Source organism: Phaethon aethereus (genome assembly GCF_964289735.1).
Source record: "Phaethon aethereus genome assembly, chromosome: 6".
Taxonomy (NCBI): domain Eukaryota; kingdom Metazoa; phylum Chordata; class Aves; order Phaethontiformes; family Phaethontidae; genus Phaethon; species Phaethon aethereus.
The window spans coordinates 9572262-9592931 of record NC_138580.1 but is presented as its reverse complement, the minus strand read 5'-3'; the positions used below and the strand labels follow the sequence as shown (position 1 = coordinate 9592931).

General features: G+C 39.0%; 1 protein-coding gene across 4 annotated transcripts in view; it reads right to left on the bottom strand.

Moving 5' to 3' along the window:
* The window catches only part of DPP10 (dipeptidyl peptidase like 10), a gene marked incomplete at both ends in the record, with an annotated part of 564196 nt that overhangs the window by 148521 nt on the left and 395005 nt on the right, over positions 1-20670 (bottom strand). For all 4 annotated transcript variants that reach the window (XM_082001551.1, XM_082001552.1, XM_082001549.1 and 1 more), the window contains one exon: positions 7774-7868. In XM_082001551.1, the coding sequence (XP_081857677.1) occupies positions 7774-7868 (95 nt within the window). The remainder of the gene's footprint in view (positions 1-7773; positions 7869-20670) is intronic.

Here is a 20670-nt window from a genome sequence, read left to right as displayed (position 1 = left end):
GGCTGGCTGAGCAGGCACGGTCCCTGGATGCAGAAGCAGGGCTAGTTTCCCCCTGCGTCACTGCACAGTATCAGCTAGTTAGGAGACGGGGGGTAATTCAGCACAGTGCCGCCCTGTGCACTCCATATACACCCTTATTCCCTTTCCAAACCACAACAGAGGAAAGGCAGAAGAGAAGGACAAAGGGAGGGTAATTTCCTTATGTCCCTAATATTTGTCAGTTCTACCTAGCCACATCAAGACTTTAGAAAACACTTTGACTAGATAAATTGCTGGAATCCATAAATTAGTTACATTTCACATTGTTGCATAATTCTGAGGAAAAAAAAGGGGGGTTTTAAGCACCTGTACACTGTTTTCCCTTCTTAATTCACAACTTTGTCATCCATTTTTCCTATATTGCTGCATTTGACATAATTTCACTTCTTCAGACATGAAAGAATGATGCTGTATCTGATCTTGCATTCCTCGCCCAACCAAAACCCCCCACTGACTCCATAATTAGGTCTAACCATATTAAACATTGCATTTCTTGGCTTCTGTGAAATACCTCACATCATAAAGGTTTTAATTCTTCTCCTAGTAGCGATGCATGATGTGACAATCCCATGGACAAGCAACGACTGCCAGTCTCACTGTCACCATGGACTGCAAGGGTAGAAGCCAAATGGAGGCAAAAGGGCACAGTGCATTTAAACAGTCTTTTGCCCTTCAGCTTTCCAGCTTCCTTCTTTCATCCACATTCCAAATATGTCTTGCTAAACATAGTTTTGAATGGACAGAAAAGAAGATGAGAACAGCTTGAGATAGTATGAGTGAAAGCAAAACAAGACTTAATTCTACAACAATTAAATATAAGGGACACACACACACACAATCGGCTTTTCTTCCACCTTTCCATATAGATGATTAAAATGGAAAACAAAATGCGGATGAACAATATATTCTCAAGAGTGATTTCCAATGTCAATATTTTGAATTGAATTTTTTTCCCTCGTTTTTCACTTTATATGTGTTTTGCTGTTAACATAAATTCCTGTTATGATCATGCTTAAGAGAAGTTTTAGGCTAGGTTTAGGTTCTGCATCCTCAGCAAGGGCCCTTCAGTATCAGCTCCCTTTTATTTCTTCATTCTTTTCTTAAAGCCTGGTTCTGAGTTACTGATGTACTGGCTACTCCTTTCATCTTTGCTCTATTCTTTCACCTACTATAAAATGTTGTTTTTACTATTTTTGTGGATTCTAACTACTATAACATTTACATCAGTGCCTTATTCATAGTCCTTAAAAAATATGCTATAGAGCAGACAGATGGAAGTTACCTACAATATAGACCAGAGCTGTAAGAATGTATCCTTAACATGTCAAACATGTTATAGTACTCTTTTTTCATAGTTTACGTTGGATAGTTTTAAATGAAATAATAAATCACAGTTAAAGACAATTAGAGGAAATTTTCTCTTTTGTGGAGTCTACTTATTTGTTGTTATGTTTCTTCCTTTAGTTTTATCCCTCCTTCTGTTTCCGTTTCTTGTACTTCTACTTTTCCCAGAAACTTACATCTTCCACACTCCTATTATTATCCTTCTCCAACTATTGTTTAGTGCTCACTTTACACATATTTAGGCTTTAAAAATTTTTGTTATTCATCCAGGATAAAATATTTCAAGACCTCTAGAATGTTTCTTTAAAGCCTGGTGGCAATACTACTGCTTAGGAAATTATACATCTCTCTATATCACATACCCGCATCTGTATCGGAATTTTAACTTACTGGTATAAATTAACATCAATGTATGGGAGTTCATTAGCATTCATAAGTACTCAGCTCAACTTAGCAGGCAGGCATTGACCAAACGGCAATGCGTAAGAGGAGTCAGATGGGACAGAATTACGCTAGCTGCAAAACGAGAAAGCATTTGGCATGCAGCAGTTTCCTCGGGTGGTACCAGCAATCAAGGGAACAATGGGATTTTCCTTCCATTACCACTGCTGCCACTGAAAGGAGAAGATGGGCCAAGGGGAGGTTAGATGAGAGAGCAGCTGAGAGTGGAGCCTAGCAGCAGAGCAAGCCTCGTAGCAGTAAAAACAGAGAAGAGTCAGGTTGTAATTAGGAAAATGCACCATAATTAGAATGTTAAAAACTTGGGTTTCCAAGCTAACATTTCTTAATGCACTATTTCTTGTGTCACCTGAGCATTTAATATAGATCTAAAAATGCTGCAATGCTATGTGTTGTAACTGTTAACACTCAGGTTTCCTGTGCAGTGTAAAAGATCAATGTGCCTTAAGACATGATCTAAGCTAAACTCTACCCTATGGATGGGGGCCATCCTGGATGGGTGGTTCTCAAAAACACAGACCAACTTCCCCAAAACCACATGAAACTCCTCATGTAGTCCCAAGATACTTTCACAGACATGAGGAGGTGACTGTAGGACATAAAAAAGACATGAACAGACCTGGGCAACTCACAGGAGCCTTGAACCATTGCCATTACCATAGTAGAAGATAACTTCTAACCAGTAAATCACGGAATTTTCTCCCTCCCATTTCCTATCTTTGCTATTGTTAACCTTTAACTATTTTCTATATCAAGGAATGATCTCATCAGGACTATTATTTAGAGACATCCCACACAGAACTGCCCTAACCTGACAGTTTGGAGTACTGTCCCCTGCATTTTATATGTTGAAACCTCCTTCACTTGGACAAAAAACAATGGCCACCATCAAATGAAAGTGACTGCACAAACCCTTCCATCTGTCAGGCTTATCCATCTCTATGCACAGTGCTGCACTGCAACAATAAACCCTAACTCATAAAAACCCCTCTACTGAAAAAGGTTTTGCTGGGGGGGTTATTTAACATTTAGAGGAGCATGGGAGAGCAGAGATAATGTTATAACCACCTATTTACAACATGTGTGGGTCATTAAAATGTCCAGTGTTGCAACAATTACTAGTATTTATGTGGTTATATAATGTTGTTTAATGTATTTACCATTATTCACCCTTTCATTAATCTCTTACGCAAGGCTCTTAAAATATAAGCATGTAAACTACTCCTGCAATTAAATTTACATTAATCAACAAAGGAACTATAATTGCATTAAGATGCTGCACTGAGTTTCCCGTCCAAAGAGGAAGGGGGTGTGTGGGGGGAAACACAAAATGAAAAAAATATCAAAAAGAACTATCAAAAAGAAGGGCTGTTTATGAACAACGGTCTGTAAAACACCACAAAACAGTCCCTGCCAAAAACTCTGCTCGGACTAAAACTCTCATTCTCTGCTTTTGGCTGCAAGGCTCCACAGGGTTTTCACAGCTGGGCTGCCACAGCCTAATCATGATTCATGAGCCAAGACTACTCCTGTTCTGCTCACCCTCCTGATGCCATCCCCTAACTAGCAAGCAGCAAGAAGTAATCCTTCTCTCTCCATACTTGAGTAAAAAGATGGTCTGCAGTAATATGACAATACAGCATACTCTAGGGTATACTCCTGGCATGCCCCTGGAAACAGGTTTGTATCTCAGTAATATTTGTTTGCTGTGCACCAGGATGCAGTTTCCCCTTGAGCTTGAAAAAAGTTGTGGCAAGGCACCGAAATCAAGGGAGTGAGTGAGCAAGTCAGGAATTGCTGGGTTTTAGAAGAGTCCAAAGCATAGAGCTGGGGGAAAGTTGTAATATAAGACCCTATTCTAGAGTTTCCAAACTGAAAACTATTATACTTGTATCGCTGGGCATTGCAAACAAATCAATAGCCTCTGATTTGATAATTCAAAATATATCCCATCATCTACACTCGAAAGGCTTAAAGAGTCACATTAGATTCATTTCTGACCCAGGACCCTGGACTGAGTGTTTGTTAGGGTGCATGCATGGTATCTGAATAATTTTGCATACATCCACCACAAAAGCACTGGAACTGAGGGCTAACAAGTAACAGTCTTACCACTTTACATTTACTGCAACTTTTTTTTTAAGAGGGAGAAATGAAGGCAACATTTCTAAAGGTTTCTTTCAGAGGATTCAACACATCTGGAGAGTACCACAGCAGAAAACACAGAAAACACATGTTTTCTCTCATCTCTCTGTTTTTTTCATTTTGATTTGGGTTTAAGGATTGTAAACAGAGTAGAGAGGCTGAGCTAGAAGCATGATAAGGGACCAGATGGACAACTTCCCCTGAGCAAAAGAGTCCATGTGGTCCTTCATGCTCTCTACTCTAGCTCACCCAAATCTTGTGGCTGGGTTGTGTGTGAACCAGTAACTTGCTCTTAGTTGATGGCAAAAGGAACAAATAAAATGCTTGTTAAGCACTGAAATTACTTAGAGAAATGTGGCATATTACTTTTTTTTGAACTGTAATGTGTAATAGAGTATTGCTAAATGCTGAAAAACTGGTAGGCATGTCACTTACAATCATGGTGATAGGCACCTCAGATAGATGATAGATAACATATTGTAATCACATGTCAAGGCAGCATTGCAAACATCAGGATGCCACACAGTGATTAATGTCTAGGGCTTTTTTTGGCTCCATTTAATAGAAGACTTGCCCAGCCTCCAGCTGTTAACATTTATATGCCGCTGGCTCAGAAGATTAACTGTTTATTAGACAGCTTAAACAGGATGCACTACACAAACACACTCAGAGGAGAAATATGTATTAGAAAATGTCTTTAAATTATGATATACAGAGATGCTAATAGATATTCTTTGTGCTTTACGAGCTACTCTTTTCATGTATGTCACTCTATTTGTTATACATATTTCTTTGCTGATAGTTTCATTATATAAAGGCCAGATTGTTTTACTAATAGATTGATTATAGAAAAGGATTCCATTTGAAAAGGACAAATGAAGTGCAGTAATTTCGTCTACTTCTGAATAAAGCCTAATGAAACTCAAAAAAAACCCACTTTAATTCAGGAACTTTGGATAGCTACTTTCCTATGGAAGAGAAATGGGCATCTTAGAATGACAAAACACTAGCCTTTCTTCTTTCCAGGTGCATGACTATTTTTAAAGGTATTTTTAAAGGGTTTTTTAAAAATCTTTTATACATGTAGCATAGAATTTTTTTTTAAAAAATGCAGTCTGTTTTGTTGCTGATATACATCCATAGTGAGCATAGCAGCTCATAGTAGGGCTATCTGACTTTTAGACAATCAGTCACAAGGGAGGATAAAAGAAACGTACTTTGCACAAAAATGGCAGTCTCTAAGATGCAAAAGAAGAGCCAGTGATCTGTACACAGTGGAAGACTGCTTCAGGGGATTAGTAATGAGGAAAAAGGAAAATCTCTTCGGAGCTGCTGGTTCAAATACAGCCCAATCAGTAGTGAGAAAGAGTCATTACTAGCCCCTTGCCGCTGCGCAATGAGTTTATCATGGCAGTTCAATTTTCAATGGACAATTATCAACATTACTAAGAAAAACCTGCCACTTCTGTGGGCTGCTTGAGCAGAGAGGCAAAGAGGAGAAGGAATGCAGACTGAAAGCAGACTAATAACTCCCATCAAAAGGTGACTCTTCCATGAATAAAATCCTTTAATAGGGAAGCATGCCTATGTTGGATCTGTGCTGTATTTTTTATTAATACAAGACATCTCTGCAGAGTCATTAAACCAGCACCATTCTAATTATGCACCAGTGATTAAGCAGATGTGACACTGAGTGAGGAAAATGTCTGATTAACGATCCAGGTGTCTAACTTTGGAAGAGTGCATTTAGCAGTGTGAATTTGGGAACAGTGGCGCTTAGAAGAACAGGACAGCTTTTGATTTCAGCTTTACAGTCTGCCTCTGTAATGTTATGATCTCCTGTTAGGATGGCTGGCTACCTTGTCAACAGACAACTTGGCACAGCAACATTTCCCATTGCTCTTTGCCAATACATGCACCAACAAACTTACCGAGTCTTCTGCTCTGTTTACAGCTTTTTATTTTACTTCCATGTGAATAATCATTGCTGGAATTCACTTTATTTACCTCTAACACCCTTAGCTTTTGACTGTGTACAGAGAGGAGCTTTGCAGCAAAAAACACACTTATGTTTTTATTTATCTCTGTTCCATACATAATTGTTAAATGGTTGCTTGAATATTATCCATTTTGGATGCATTTCCCACATTTCTAATTAAGGACAGATATCTAGTGTCTAGAGCGCTCTCAGTCTGCATGCCTTAACGATAAATCAGTTCTATAAAAAGCCCAGAGAAGAGCAACTTTGTGAAAAGAGGCGATGCTCGCAGTGTGAAGCAGCCTGTCCATACTGATCCATCATTACTTGGCAAGACTGGTTTAGCATAATGGCCTGAATAGCCTGTCATGCTGGCATTACACTTGACATCGCATGAGCCAAATACTTGCAGCCAAAAGTGTATGAATTCATCTGTGAGGAAACTCAAGTCTTGTCATTAAAGTCAAGTTTTATAGCCAGGGATGTCCAAGCAGCTGCTTGCATCCAAGTTATACACTAAAGGCAATACATAGGCCTGACACAGTAAATCCTCTACTTAGCCAGGCAAGCGCTGTCACACACATCACGGATAAGAAGGAAAATGCTTCTGCCATACTTTGTGGTTTGTACTTTACAGAAATTCACCTTTTCACCCCCTTTTAATTGTGTCAGACAGCCTTTTTTGGGCTAAGAGGTACCTTGAGGCACATCCCAGCATATGGAATGGTGCTGCTTACAGAAAGGGAGCCTCACCCCCCACCCCCCCATTAAAATACAGTTCCCTCCTCCCTTCTCCTTCATCTTGATGTTGACCTAGGAAGTCAGCATCAAGTTCTTTCTACTGAACATCTACTCTTTTCTTTCTAGTTCGAGGAGTTAGAAGAAAAGGTCACCAGGGACTTCATGCTTTGAAAGGAGGAATCTGTATCAGCAATGGCAGGAATAAAATCAGCCTTTGCCAAAGACCACTGATGAAAATGAGTCATCCTTTTGGGTCTGCGGATGCAAAAGATTTTACTAAATTAAAAATACAGGGATTAACGATAACAGCCAGTGGTCTGTATGGAGTATTTACGACGAAAGATTGACAAGCCATGTGTATATGCTGCAAAACCCTGATAAACAAGAATTACAGGCTAGGATATAAGCGGTATCACTGAAAATAACAGCACCAAGCAAAGCAAAAGAAAATGTAGACTGAAGCATCAAAGCATTCCTTAATAATTACTGCTAGTCAGAAACATATGCAAACCACTCATGTATATACTATTTACTGGTCAAGAGGAATAATCCCCAACCATCCAGTTTGCCCTTAAAGCACAAACAAGTAAGCCAGAGATTAACAGGAACAGGAAATACATTTTTCTTTGCATATTTAACGGCTTAAAGGAAAATCTTCATATGATTTTTGAGCACTTTTCCTTTTTTCTAATAGTGAAAAGCTCTCAACATTTTGAGTAGCATTCCCCCATTTTATGAAATCTCTTCTTATAATACACATCAGGTAGATTCACCAGTACATATGCCAGGCATGATCCTTCAAATAGCCTGAACAAAGCATAAACTATAGCCAACAACGTATACTCCAGCATCTTGGTTATTTACATGTCGGTTGAATAAAACAACAAATAACTTCAGTCAGATATTGTGCACTGTCAGAGGAATGGGTTATACTTTCCATTTATATATAACCTAGTCTACATTATAAACATATTTTCTATAACCTTTAAACTTCTCTCACTCTTGTTGCAGGAAAAAATGTTAGCAGACTTCCACTAAGAAATGAGTAAATAATATATATTACTTACAAAAGTTGTATTTTCCAATAATAATGTAGTTGTATTTGTTTCTACATTCAGTTCAACAACATGTCCATTCCTATTTTTATACACCACTGCCGTATCTGCAACAACAAAGGCATTAACAGTTAGCAAACACATTGAGTAATTAATACAACATCTGTAGAGAAAAACAGCATATTATAGTCATTAGAATATCTTTATTACAATATGCAAACAAGACTGAGAGAAGAATTGCACCCCTAATATCTAGTTCTGTTGATTTGCCTCACGAGCTTCAAAAATACCAGTTTATGCCATATAGCATGTTCACCTCACTCAAAAATATGATTTCACTTGAATGGAAACATTTTCTGTGGCAAAAATGGCCAATTGTTGTGAACAAAGTGACACCTGGAATGTGAAACCGCTCTCACCTAGATGTCACTGGCACTCTGACACCTTAAGGTCCACGTATATTCACTATGAAAAGAGCCACATACCAAGGTAAAGTTTTGCAAAGAAGAAAGCTTTTGCCGGACAACATATTCAACTACCTCCTTAGAAGTGATTCTAATAAAACTTCTGTACTATTTGTATCTCTGGTAACTGGATAGACAAAGATATGTACTATATCTTAAGCCAGTCCATGTCCTGTGTGATTAGTGCTGGGCCACAGAATACCAGATCCTCAGAGAAGTTGAAGGTTACCAAAGCTAAATAGGTACATTTGTAGAATATTTAGAACACTGGGGGATGAACTGTTGCAATTTTTTCCTTCTACCACTTACTTGATTTGTAAGTTTCTGTAAGAAAAATAATCAAATACACCTGAACTAAAGGAAAAAAAAAAAAAGAATTACAAAACTAACAGTGGCTCCTATGAAAAAGGCTTTGTATCTTTGTATCAATACCTGCAAAATTACCAGGAAATATACAATAACTACATAAGCCTCAATTAAAAAAAAAAATTGGTTCCAAATTTCCCACTATTTCTAATAAAAAATTTAATAGATTGAGTGCTGATTCTTTCATGTTATTTAAATTCATGTAAGAGATTTATATATAATCAATTGAAACTATTTTGTTATAAAGATGTAGAAAGCATAAGGAAAGTTCTAAATCAAGCCTAAAGGAAACACAGAAGAACTTTACTAATCCTCACTAATGTCTGAGAAATTCATTACAGATCACTGAATTTTATGAAGTGGGAAGTAAACATGACTGGAGAAAATTTTGCTATCATAAAAATATGCTTTGCTTATTCAGAAAAATGCAGCTGCGTTTTAATTGACTCCACAGAAACTCTAGATATACAGCACTAGTGAATGTCCTCTGGTACGTTCTGTAAAATTAATGAAGCCTCATTTGAAGAGCTTACTAAGCTCTTTTAGGATCACGGTTGGGAAGTGGGATGGGATTGATGGCATTCAGGACAGTAATATCGGAACAGTTGTTTAGGAAGGAAAATTAGATTGTGAAGTATGGAATTAATAGCAACTTCTTATAAGGAAAAAGGTTTTAAAAATTAATTTTGAATAAAAAGAGGTAACATTTGTAGAAAGTTATTTTGGTTTCATGTTACTGGTTACTACAGAACATTAAAGTTTTTACAACTTCTTTCAGGGTTTTTTGCATGTATTCTTTTAGGCACCCTAGCACTGAAAATCCCCAATGATGTTGTACCACAGTGATAAGCAATATTATAGAAAAAATAAAGTTGTCTGGACAAAGAGCTGTCCCTAATCATGAGTAAACCATAATGTGAGAAATGGCACATATAAGCCAGAGATGTTGAACAGCTGTCAACAACTAGCCATGTTCATTCCCCCTGCTTGAACAGTGCCCTGAACAATGCATTTTTGGTCCACAGGTGAGACTAATATGCTACCCAAACCCAAACAACAGTATCAGAATGTAACTTCTCAGTTATCTAGTTTTCTACATGCCATGTACATTTGGCCAACAGGATAGCATCATGCCTCATTAACTGATCCTACCAAGAACATTTCACCCAAATGTAGAAGTAGAGAAAAGGGAGAAAGTAGAGAACTTTCCCTTAAAATTGGTAACAGGACAATGAGTGAAATACACAGTCCTAGGGCTCTTCCTGCAAAGAATATACACGGTGTGAAACTGCATTTGGAATAGCAAATACTGTGAATGATGTAAATTAAAACCTTTGTTCTCAAGTTAGAAGAAAATGTATTCAAATGATCAGAACAGAAAGCTGAGAGTCAGACCTCTGCAAAAGGCAGACTTTACTGGACAGTAAACCTCTCACTGAACTTGAGCTTTCATCTCTAGTTAATGTCTGAAGTGCATAAATTAAATGAATGCTTGCAAAACGCATGGAGATCCTCAGATAAAAGATTATTACCAAAACACCACGCAAGTGTTCAGCATAAATACAGTCTTCAAAAGTAATCATATTATTTTATATGGAAGTCTCATTCCAATCAATAGCTTGTCAGGCAGGATAATATGATAGTTGATGGTCACACAACATAATGATGATTTTTTTCATTGATAGCTCAAATGTAAATAAGAGCCATAAGCATACATTTGTTTGGAAATTTTTGTTATCTAGGGTCAACAAGTCTACAGAAGAAAATAATACCTAGTCCTTAACATTGTCCATTTACACAACTGATTGATTTATTTTGTTTATTATCTTGGTGTCTTCATCACAAAGAGGTTCAGGGATCCCTGACGCTTCACAAAGCCATTTAGAGAAGCAGAGTTCCTACTTCAAAGAAATTCATGTTTAATTTAAAACAAAGAGTAGTATCACATGAAAACCTCTTGGCTGGGCACAAATTGCAGCACTGAAGAGCCACATTATCCATCTAAATACATCACTAAAATAGAAAGCATTCTGTCTTAAGCAAAGGAGAATGTGAGGAAGCCTCTGTAAAGAACATGTGTACAGCCCATGATGATGTACACAAAACAGTCTTTGAACTCATTGAAAATTTCCTACTTGCAATATTTCACAAATTTCTGAAAATTTTGGAAACTCCAGAGCACTGGATGACTGATAGAATTATTCTGTGCTACTAAAAGGTGAAGACAGACAGCCAAGGGTCTGTACGTAAGTTATCCTGACATCAGTCCGAAATAAAATAGTGGCACAATAAATCCAGGATTCTTCCTACAAAATACTGGCTAGCAATACAATTAAAACGTGATAGCATTTTATGGAACATAGATCTTGTTAAACAAAGTTTGACTGTTATATTTGACAGAGGCAACTACGCTGAAACTGTATACTGGGTTTTCTTCAAGGTATTTGATTTATTTTATGATATCGTGATTCCAAAGCTTACATTATACAGAATTAACAGGAAACACATTAGAAGGATTAAAAATACTATCACTAAGAAAAATAAAGAGAAAGACAGGGTACTGCTACCAAGTGATCTGTCTCACTTGGTTAACCAATCATTGTTGTAGATGGGAAACTGGAATTGAAGAGCAGTGCTGGAAAGAAAAGCTTATGGGCTTATACAGATAAATACTGTACTACGTGTTCTCAATGCAGTATCATGGCAAAAGGAGTTAATGCAATTTTTCATCCTAAGTGGATCACAGGTAAAATTCCTAGGGTGATCTTCCCTCTGCTCACACCACTGGTGAGATTGACACTGTTGTAAAATCTCCAGTTCCTGGAATGCATGCTGCGAGAATGGGAAATGAGTAAAGAGGAGTGCTAAGAAATTGTCAGTGTAACTCTGGATCAGAAGGCAAACACAAATATGCAAGGTTAGCATGGCTAATATCATTCAGGTTAACAAAGAGAAAGTTCAAAGACATCTAAGTAATATAGTTAGTTAGTTAGTTAGTTAGTTAGGGAAAAACTGACAACAGGTATGGAGGTTGGGATGTGTGGAAGAGCTCAGGAAAGGAGATGACAGAATCAGCAGCCCTGGGACATTTTTTCTTAAGCATTTGCTTTAGATCTTCATGTAAAGAATTAATTTAGTCTGAATGTGGGTAAAAATATAAAGGCTTGAGTTTGGATGACTGTTGTGATCTCTTCTGGCCTGGAACATGTGGATTTAACTCCCTCTATTGATTTTCTCATCCCCTTCTTTGGGAATACAGGATTGCCTGCACAATATAACTTGTGCTGCCAGTGTGAAGACAATTTTAATAAAAATCTCAAACCTTGGGTTTTTTTCATTGACTTCCTGTGGGATGGAGGGATATTTATTTTTCCTTCTGATGCATAATTCGTCTCCTGCTTGTGCTTTGTACTCCACTTTCCTACAAACTATCAAATATTGATCTCAGCTGCAGATGGGATACTGGGGTTGATTAGTGCTGTAGTTCAGAGAATCAGTGTATGCCTGGTGTGATGCTCAAAGGCACGACATGCAAATCCCACAAATCTCAGAAGAGAATTTTTTCCCAGGCAGACAAAATGGACTGCTGCTCTTTCGTCCCTCCCCTGCCTCAGTAGTTTCGTTTACCTGCCGAGATGGTTCGGGTACGGCTTACTGAATTGATTCACTTGATTGCAGTGGTATCAACAAAGACTGCCATAAATATTCTTCTTGTTGTTTGTGTTGCATATTTAAGGTTTTTCATCAGAACTGTAGCATCTAGTTTAAAGAAACTCATTGGGTTTGTTACAAGACAAACTTAATGACTGTCAGAATAAGATAACAAACTTGGTGATTCAGCAGTCACTCTGATGATAGACAGAAAAAGATATGGTAGGCTCAGCTATTATTACCGATAACTATCTTTGCGAAGAATTTATTCTACCTTGATTTTGATCTTATTTCCAAACCTGACGCTGAGGGAGGCTGCCTAGTGGGCATACAGCTCTATAGACCAAACCTGTTGCTGAACAGGTTCTCTACAACTTATTTGGCTTTCACAAGGAATGCAACATTAAATAAAATATTACATTAAAACATACTATAAAACCAAAATTCTTCTGTGATTATTGCAACATAATAATTTCACCTGAGTCAGTAACATAAATACATTCTCTTACAGAATTATATCAGCTGTAGAACCAACAATAATTTATTTTATCATTGTGAGGCTAAATGTCCAAATTCTCATGCTGCTGTAGGTTTTTAAAAGTATCTCCATCATGTGCTCTATCTCTAGGCAAAGAACATGGAACACGTGTTCTGATGAAATTATTAATCCATATAATTTAAATCATAGTTCGGATGTATATATCAAAACGATAAATATAGCCCTCAGTGATGCAACTACTATGTAAATATGGCATCATATATTCTCAGGTGTTTTTTTAAATGAAAGCAGCATTTCATATAAATAGTTTTAATAAGGCTATTGTTCCTGGTTTAGGTTCAATGCTGGTAAAGGTTCTGCTGAGGAACACAATATGTGTTGTTTGCAGGAGATGCAAACAACAGAGTTCTATACTGTGCATGAAATAGTATATATTGTTCCAGGGAATGTCAAAGTACAGGCAAGATATCATTAAATGCAAAGAAATCAATGCAAAACTTTTTGTATTTGACAGGCAGCTTGACCCCCATAAATTCTGCAACAACTTCTTTACCCTCATTTATTGAATTGACAACACTCTGCCGTGTCCTAAATGATACAGAATTCACTTGCAGCACTCACTGTTCCAAGAAGTTTCAAATAGCATCAGATATTTTCACATTACCTAAAAAAATTAAGGCCCTTCTAAATTCTGATGAAAAATTATGTATTATATTTGGGGGAAGGAATGAACTCCTATCCTGAATTACATCACCATCGTTGAAAATCACGGCTTGAATTGTGCTAGCGTAAGAATTTGGCCTTGGGTCTACACGACCTTTAATGTTTAGCTTTCTGAAAGCAGGACACTGAATGGTGGTAGTTTGTTTGATGAGTATAAATTCTGATTGCATATGTCACTGAACTTAGGCAACTTGTCTGTAATTCAAATTACAATTAAAGACTGGGTTGAAAGGGCAAGTTACCATATACTTTAAAGCAGACCTGAAATGTGACTAAACCTCCATATTCCAAACACTATTGTATAGAGCCAGCCTCTATTACCTTTACTCAAAATTACAGTATCTGTAAGCAATGCTATGAGAAGTGGTATGTAGACTGCAGTTGCTTCGCCAAATAAATCATCTAATTATTTCAGAGAGTTGTGCGACATTAGTGCACTGAGCTGTTTCTTTATTCTCCTTCACTGTGAAGGAAGAATGAACTGGACAAATGAACATTAACTGTTCTTTCACCAACTTAAAAAACAAGATTTACTTAAAGAGAGCCATTATGACTTACTTCACAAGGATACAATTAATACTAAGTAGGACAACGATTTCCTCAGAAAATGGAAACAATTCTCTGTTTACAATGCACAAGTCTGTTGTGTTAGAAACTTTATTACATATCATCAGTTTCCTGCTCCACAGAATTAGAAAAGACAATACAAAAGGTAATAGACACAGAAGGAGCTGAAGTGATTTGCCAGAGGTCACACAGCCCATCAATACCACATTGAGGAACTCAAGTCTCTTGATTTTTAGTGCAGTGCCCTATTCACTTTCACTTCAATATTGATCCAACTTTTTAGTAGTTGGAAGTTTTCTTCTTTCTTTGGTTGTATCTGCATATTCAGACCTGTATGTGACACAAAAAGCTCCAGGCCTCTTACAGAATCATAAAATCACAGAATCACTACGGTTGGAAAGGACCTTCAAGATCGTCAAGTCCAACCATTAATCCAGCACCACCATGCCCACTAATCCATGTCCTGAAGCACCACATACACACGTTTTTTGAACACTTCCAGAGATGGCGACTCCACCACCTCCCTGGGCAGCCTGTTCCAATGCCTGACCACCCTCTCGGTGAAGAAATTTTTCCTAATATCCAATCTAAACCTCCCCTGGTGCAACTTGAGGCCATTTACTCTTGTCCTATCACTAGTTACTTGGGAGAAGAGACCAACACCCTCATGGCCACAGGTAGTTGTAGAGAGCGATAAGGTCTCCCCTCAGCCTCCTCTTCTCCAGACTGAACAACCCCAGTTCCCTCAGCTGCTCCTCGTAAGACTTGTGCTCCAGACCCCTCACCAGCTTCATTGCCCTTCTCTGGACACGCTCCAGCACCTCAAGGTCCTTCTTGAAGTGAGGGGCCCAAAACTGAACACAGGATTCGAGGTGTGGCCTCACCAGTGCCGAGTACAGGGGCACGATCACTTCCCTACTCCTGCTGGCCACACTATTCCTGATACAGGCCAGGACGCTGTTGGCCTTCTTGGCCACCTGGGCACACTGCTGGCTCATATTCAGCCGGCTGTCAACCAGCACCCCCGGGTCCCTTTCCTCTGAGCAGCTCTCCAGCCATTCCTCCCCAAGCCTGTAGCGTTGCATGGGGTTATTGTGGCCAAAGTGCAGGACCCGGCACTTGGCCTTGTTAAACCTCATACAGCTGACCCCTGCCCATCGACCCAGCCTCTCCAGATCCCTCTGCAGAGCCCTCCTACCCTCCAGCAGATCAACACTCCCACCCAGCTTGGTGGCATCTGCAAACTTACTGAGGGAGCACTCGATCCCCTCATCCAGATCATCAATAAAGATATTGAACAAGACCGGCCCCAGAACCGAGCCCTGGGGAACACCGCTTGTGACCGGCCGCCAGCTGGATTTAACGCCATTCACCACAACTCTCTGGGCTCGGCCATCCAGCCAGTTCCTCACCCAGCAAAGAGTAAACCCATCCAAGCCACAAGCTGCCAGTTTCTCCAGGAGAATGCTGTGGGAGATGCTGTGAAAGGCTTTACTAAAGTCCAGGTAGACAACGTCCACAGCCTTTCCCTCATCCACTAGGCGGGTCACCTGGTCATAGAAGGAAATCAGGTTGGTCAAGCAGGACCTGCCTTTCATGAACCCGTGCTGGCTGGGCCTGATCCTTTGGTTGTCCTGCAACATTACCACAATTGTTGTCCTACAACAATTACCACATAATTATTTCTTTTCCTCCCTTGGAGTCACTCCAAGTGACTCCCTGTGTGCCTTAAGCTGTTGACACACTTCTTAACAGCATATTTCAGCTGTAAGAGTCAAGAGGAAACTAGTCATGTCCTACGTGTGAACAAACAAAGGCGATGTGAAATGTTTTGTCATCTCTATAGGTCTCTAAATCTGGATTATATTACAAGACATCACAGACCAATCAAGATATGAGACATGACCAGTCAACTAAGTAGTAAGAGTCATCAGTGTTATACCTGGAAAGATCCAACAGCTTCAGGAACAAGTGGGGATTCCCTGATAAAGCATAAAAGCAGGAACCCTGCCCTGCGTGGACTTTGAGAATTTAGAAAAACTGGAAGAGGCAGCTTAAGCTCACCAAAGCCACAAGAGTTAGGAGATTCCTGAGTCTGAGCCTCCAATATCATGTGCATGCTTCATCTCAGCCATGCAAGAGCTGTGTTGCTACCAGTGGGTTTATTTTATTGAATATTATTCTAGCCTATTCAGAGAGTTTTTAAACTGTGAATTTTAACCTATGAATACACATTGTGTTTTTTCCTTTAGCCTTTAATAGTCATCGCAGCAATTCAAGTTTATCATAAAATTAAAAGCTGTAAATCTACATCGCCACTACGTTCGCTGAGGTTAACTTGAATAATCTCTGCAGATGCTAATTGTGACAAGGAGTAACAGAATCAATAGTAGTCCTTTGGGAAAAAAAACTACTTCCTGCTAAATTCACAGTATTGTTAATGTAAATATTTTTGCCAACCAAAAGTACTTTGGTAAATATTTGCTAAATTTGGTTTATTTGTTGATAACATGGTTTATTTCAAGGTAACTCTGGAGACAAACTTCATCAATTTCATTGGAGACATGCCAAATCCAACGTGCTAGGACCTGGCTCAACAGTGTTTTACAATTTACTAATATTGATATTGAATTGTTTGAAGAAAAAACTGATTTATGAAGAAGGTACACAGAGCATAGACAGCTAATTGCTAGCTAATTTGTACATAGCACTGTAAATCTTAGGCTGAGATAGTTGCCTAAAGGAGCCCAGGAATACTAAAAGTACTCTTTAAGTATTCACGTCCTAACCTCCTCTCACTTGTAAGTGATGAGCATTTATAGAAATCTGGTGGGCTTTTTTCCTGTTCTCATGATACTACAGGGACCCAAACTTGGGGCTTCCCCCTATCCAGCAAGGTCCATAGCAAGAGGAACAGATACATCCTCCCATCCCTCTGGAAGAGCCTGCCTTTCACTCGGCTGGAGGAGGCCCAGCTGATGAGCTCTGGGGCTCCTGTTCGAGGGCAGCATCCAAGGAGCTTGCTGGGGATGCAGCAGCATCAGTACTCAGCCAGGTTTGTGCATAGAAACCGTCGCGTATTAAGGTAATCTATCAAATAATCTTGAGAGTGTAAGTAGCATCCAAAAAGTGAAGGAAAGAGGAGAGACATCCAAGCAATTCTGAAAATCTGCTCCGCAATATCTAGAATAAGGAGGCCTCAGAGCAGTCTTCTAAAATTACTGATGGTGTTAACCTGGAGATTGTAAAGGCTTGTTTTCCCATTTAAAATATTTACTAAATTTTGGGTTGTTTAAATAAAATTCTACTTTGCAGCACAAACAGCAGTATTAGCAAACGAGAGTCCTTTTCCTTATATTTTACATTTATTTTAAATACAAACATAAGAAAGGTTGATACCTTGCTGTCAACACATACGTCAATCAGCCTTTGCTGTACACAGTATTATTAGAACTGCAGATGGCATTTCATTAAATTGGTTATAGAAAATGTCATGCTAATTAAAATAGAGAATGCTTTCTGATTTAATGAACAGGAGGTGCCAGACAAATCTTTGTCTAATTAAGTGTTTGCTAATTAAATAAAATAGTCATTTACAAATATATTACAGATACAGACCAAATTTCAATATGCCAGGTAAGTCACGTGTCAGCTGAGCAAGATTTCCACTGCTTTTCTAAAAGTCTAGGCTCTTGTCAGCAGTCCTTTCAAGAAAACATTTATTCTGCACTAGTTTTATACTGTAAACTGTGACTCTTCTAGACAAATTTTCATTATATAGAAAATTCACTATTCAAAATGGCTTGCAAAGTTGTAGACACAGCTAATTCCTGTACTTTCTGACTTCTACAGGTCTTCTGCTTCCCTTTCTCTTCTAATGCCCAACACAAACTAACAAAAAAACAGGTGGAGATCTTACGGCACAGTAGCTACAGAAATGGAAGCAGCACAGTCACAGTAGCATCCCACTGGCCACAAGCAAATTAACCCTGCTGAGAAGGTGGACTTCTCAGTTATTACACAGAGCTCTATTAACATGAAGATAGAGCCCAAGAGAACGTATCTCAACTGTTACGCTGATATTAATGGATTAATCAGCCAAATCAAAAACAACCTGGATATTTTTTTAATTACGCTTTCTGGCATGTTGTATATTTGTGCAGAAAAGGGTAACTAGCACAAACTGGGAGCGTGGGTGTTTGCACAAAACCTATCCTTCTGCCTTCCTCAACTCCAGAATAAAGTGACTCTGGATTGGCCCACATAATTCAAATCTCCATCCTTTATCAATGTATCTTCCTCTTTTGCTAACCTTGTTGTCGGATATGATACTAAGTCATGTCCAACTCACGCCAATTTTCAGTGGTCTCGATTACTTTAGTGTATCAATATATGAAAATCTTCAACTCTCTCAACAGTCACTATTCATTTACTAAATCACAGATTTCTTCCTTATCATGCAATTGCACAGGATCCTGCCTCATTATTACAACTACTGATACCCCCATGCCAGCACTTCAGACTGGACGGAAGATGTAGACAGCTCTTGAACATTAACAAATCTGCTGGGGGACTGATTTACAAGAAAAAAATGCAATAGTGAAATATACAGTGCAGTTAAACTTGCGTTCTTGAGTTTGAACTGAAGCAGGTGAGGAAATATTCACTGCAGAGCTGTGAGAGGCAGTAAGGTGGACAGCAACCATCAGCCACAGGTAGTAACATCTGTGACCAGCTCAGCTGGAGGAACATGACTGTCTGCTGCCTAAGCAAGTCACTTCTGCACATGTCAGAAAGATGTAAACACAAGGGAAGGAGTTGAAGTACTTCACAAAGACACCAAAGATTCAGCTATGTAGAAAGAAATGGATGTAATCACAGAGAATGTAGATTAATAAAGTCCCAGTGCCTGTACTGGGGCTCTACCCAGACATGTTGTGGAATCTCAGTGGGCTGTCAGCCTAGTTTTGACAGAAAAATTAAACCATCACAGCCAGGGTTTTGAAAGATACATTCCTCTTCTATGTACTGCCAAGATAACACAGAGCTGTTTTAATTCAGAAATCTCCACTTTTTTCCTACAAGTTTACCATTTATTAACAGGTAACTTAAATTGCAACCCCTTGAGGGCTTTGGTCCTGCCATCCATGGCAGGTAGCAGAAACAGCTTGCTGGAGCTATTTGTTCTCTAGTCTTCCTGGATGGAGAGATTTTCCTGCAGTTCTCTTCTACTTCCCTGGGACTCTGCTTGGGAGTGAGCACAGCACCTCTACATAGATCTGCTCACTCAGACTTCCCAAATCCAGGCTGCCCCAGGAGGTTGTGTCTCATTTTCTCCGTTTCAAGAGCACACTCAGCATAACACACCTACAGCTGAGCTACAGTTTCCTGAAATGGTCAGTAAACCATGTGGCAGCAAGACATTAAGTTAGATCACATAAGGAGCTGTCTAACAATAACAAAAATTTGAAAGAAAATAGGAGTTATGCCATAATTAATTTCCTATCAGAGGTAATAAAAGTCTCCTCCACTTTTGGAACACAACTGGACAAAGCACTACAAAGCAAATGAATAAAAATAAATGAAAATGCAAAGATCTAAGTGTGAACTAACATAAATGGGATGCAGTTATCTAACCCAAAAAGCAATCAGTTGGTGGATTAAACCACAAGATTTGATTATTTTTGCCATTCCTCCTCACACTTTCCCTACTCCACATTTTTTAATGCAGAAATCTCCATTTCTGTCATTACTGGGAGGAAAATGTTAGGGAATATTCATTCCCCGCCCCCTAGAGCAAAGCACTAAACATGATTTCACGGTGTTAAAAGCTAGGATAATAGACTTGAGTCTATTAGTCCGTTCCAATTTGTTTGACATGCAATTAACAGTAAATCAGCACCAAGAGAAAGAGGAGAAGAGGCAGTATTCACAGCAGCCAGCCAGCCTTCTCAATAGGCTACATCACTGCTCGTCTGCCACACAACTCCAGTAAGGTCCACCAGGTTACTACTCCTGGATATCTTCTGGTACCTACACTGTTATTTAGTTGTTCTCTCTGTAAAAAAAAAAATTATAAGGTTTTCAAATTAGAAAATATACTGTACTTAAAGTGCTAAAAACTTTAAAGAGAAAGAGCAGGGAAAGTTGCACCAGCACTTTGGTTTTCCCACCCCACATTGCACAGTGATGGTGAAACATCAGACATTGTTGTAGATGTAATTTTGCCAGCACAGAAGATTCCACCTTCTCCCAGATTTCCCACAAAACTGCTCAGCTTTCCCAGCTACTTGGAAACATTTTTGGTCAGGAATAAAAAAATAATCTCTGGTTGCTCTCTTGCATTGCACCAAGGACCGTTACTGAGCCAGCTTGGCAATGGACTCAGCCAGCTGTTGCCCAAATAATGTACATGTCCCTGGACTATTGAGAAAATTAGGGAACAAATTGTCAGTCTCAGTCACACATCCTATCCCAGCCTCTTCCCTAGAGATATAATAAGGTATCTCAATACAGCAGCACTTCTCTGACAGCCTCGGGAGTTGACCTTTCTGCTGAGATTGCCAAGAGGACAAGCCAGATGGGACGCAGACGGCTCTGCTTTGGAGCAAGCAGCGTGGCCCAGGCTGGATTTCACAC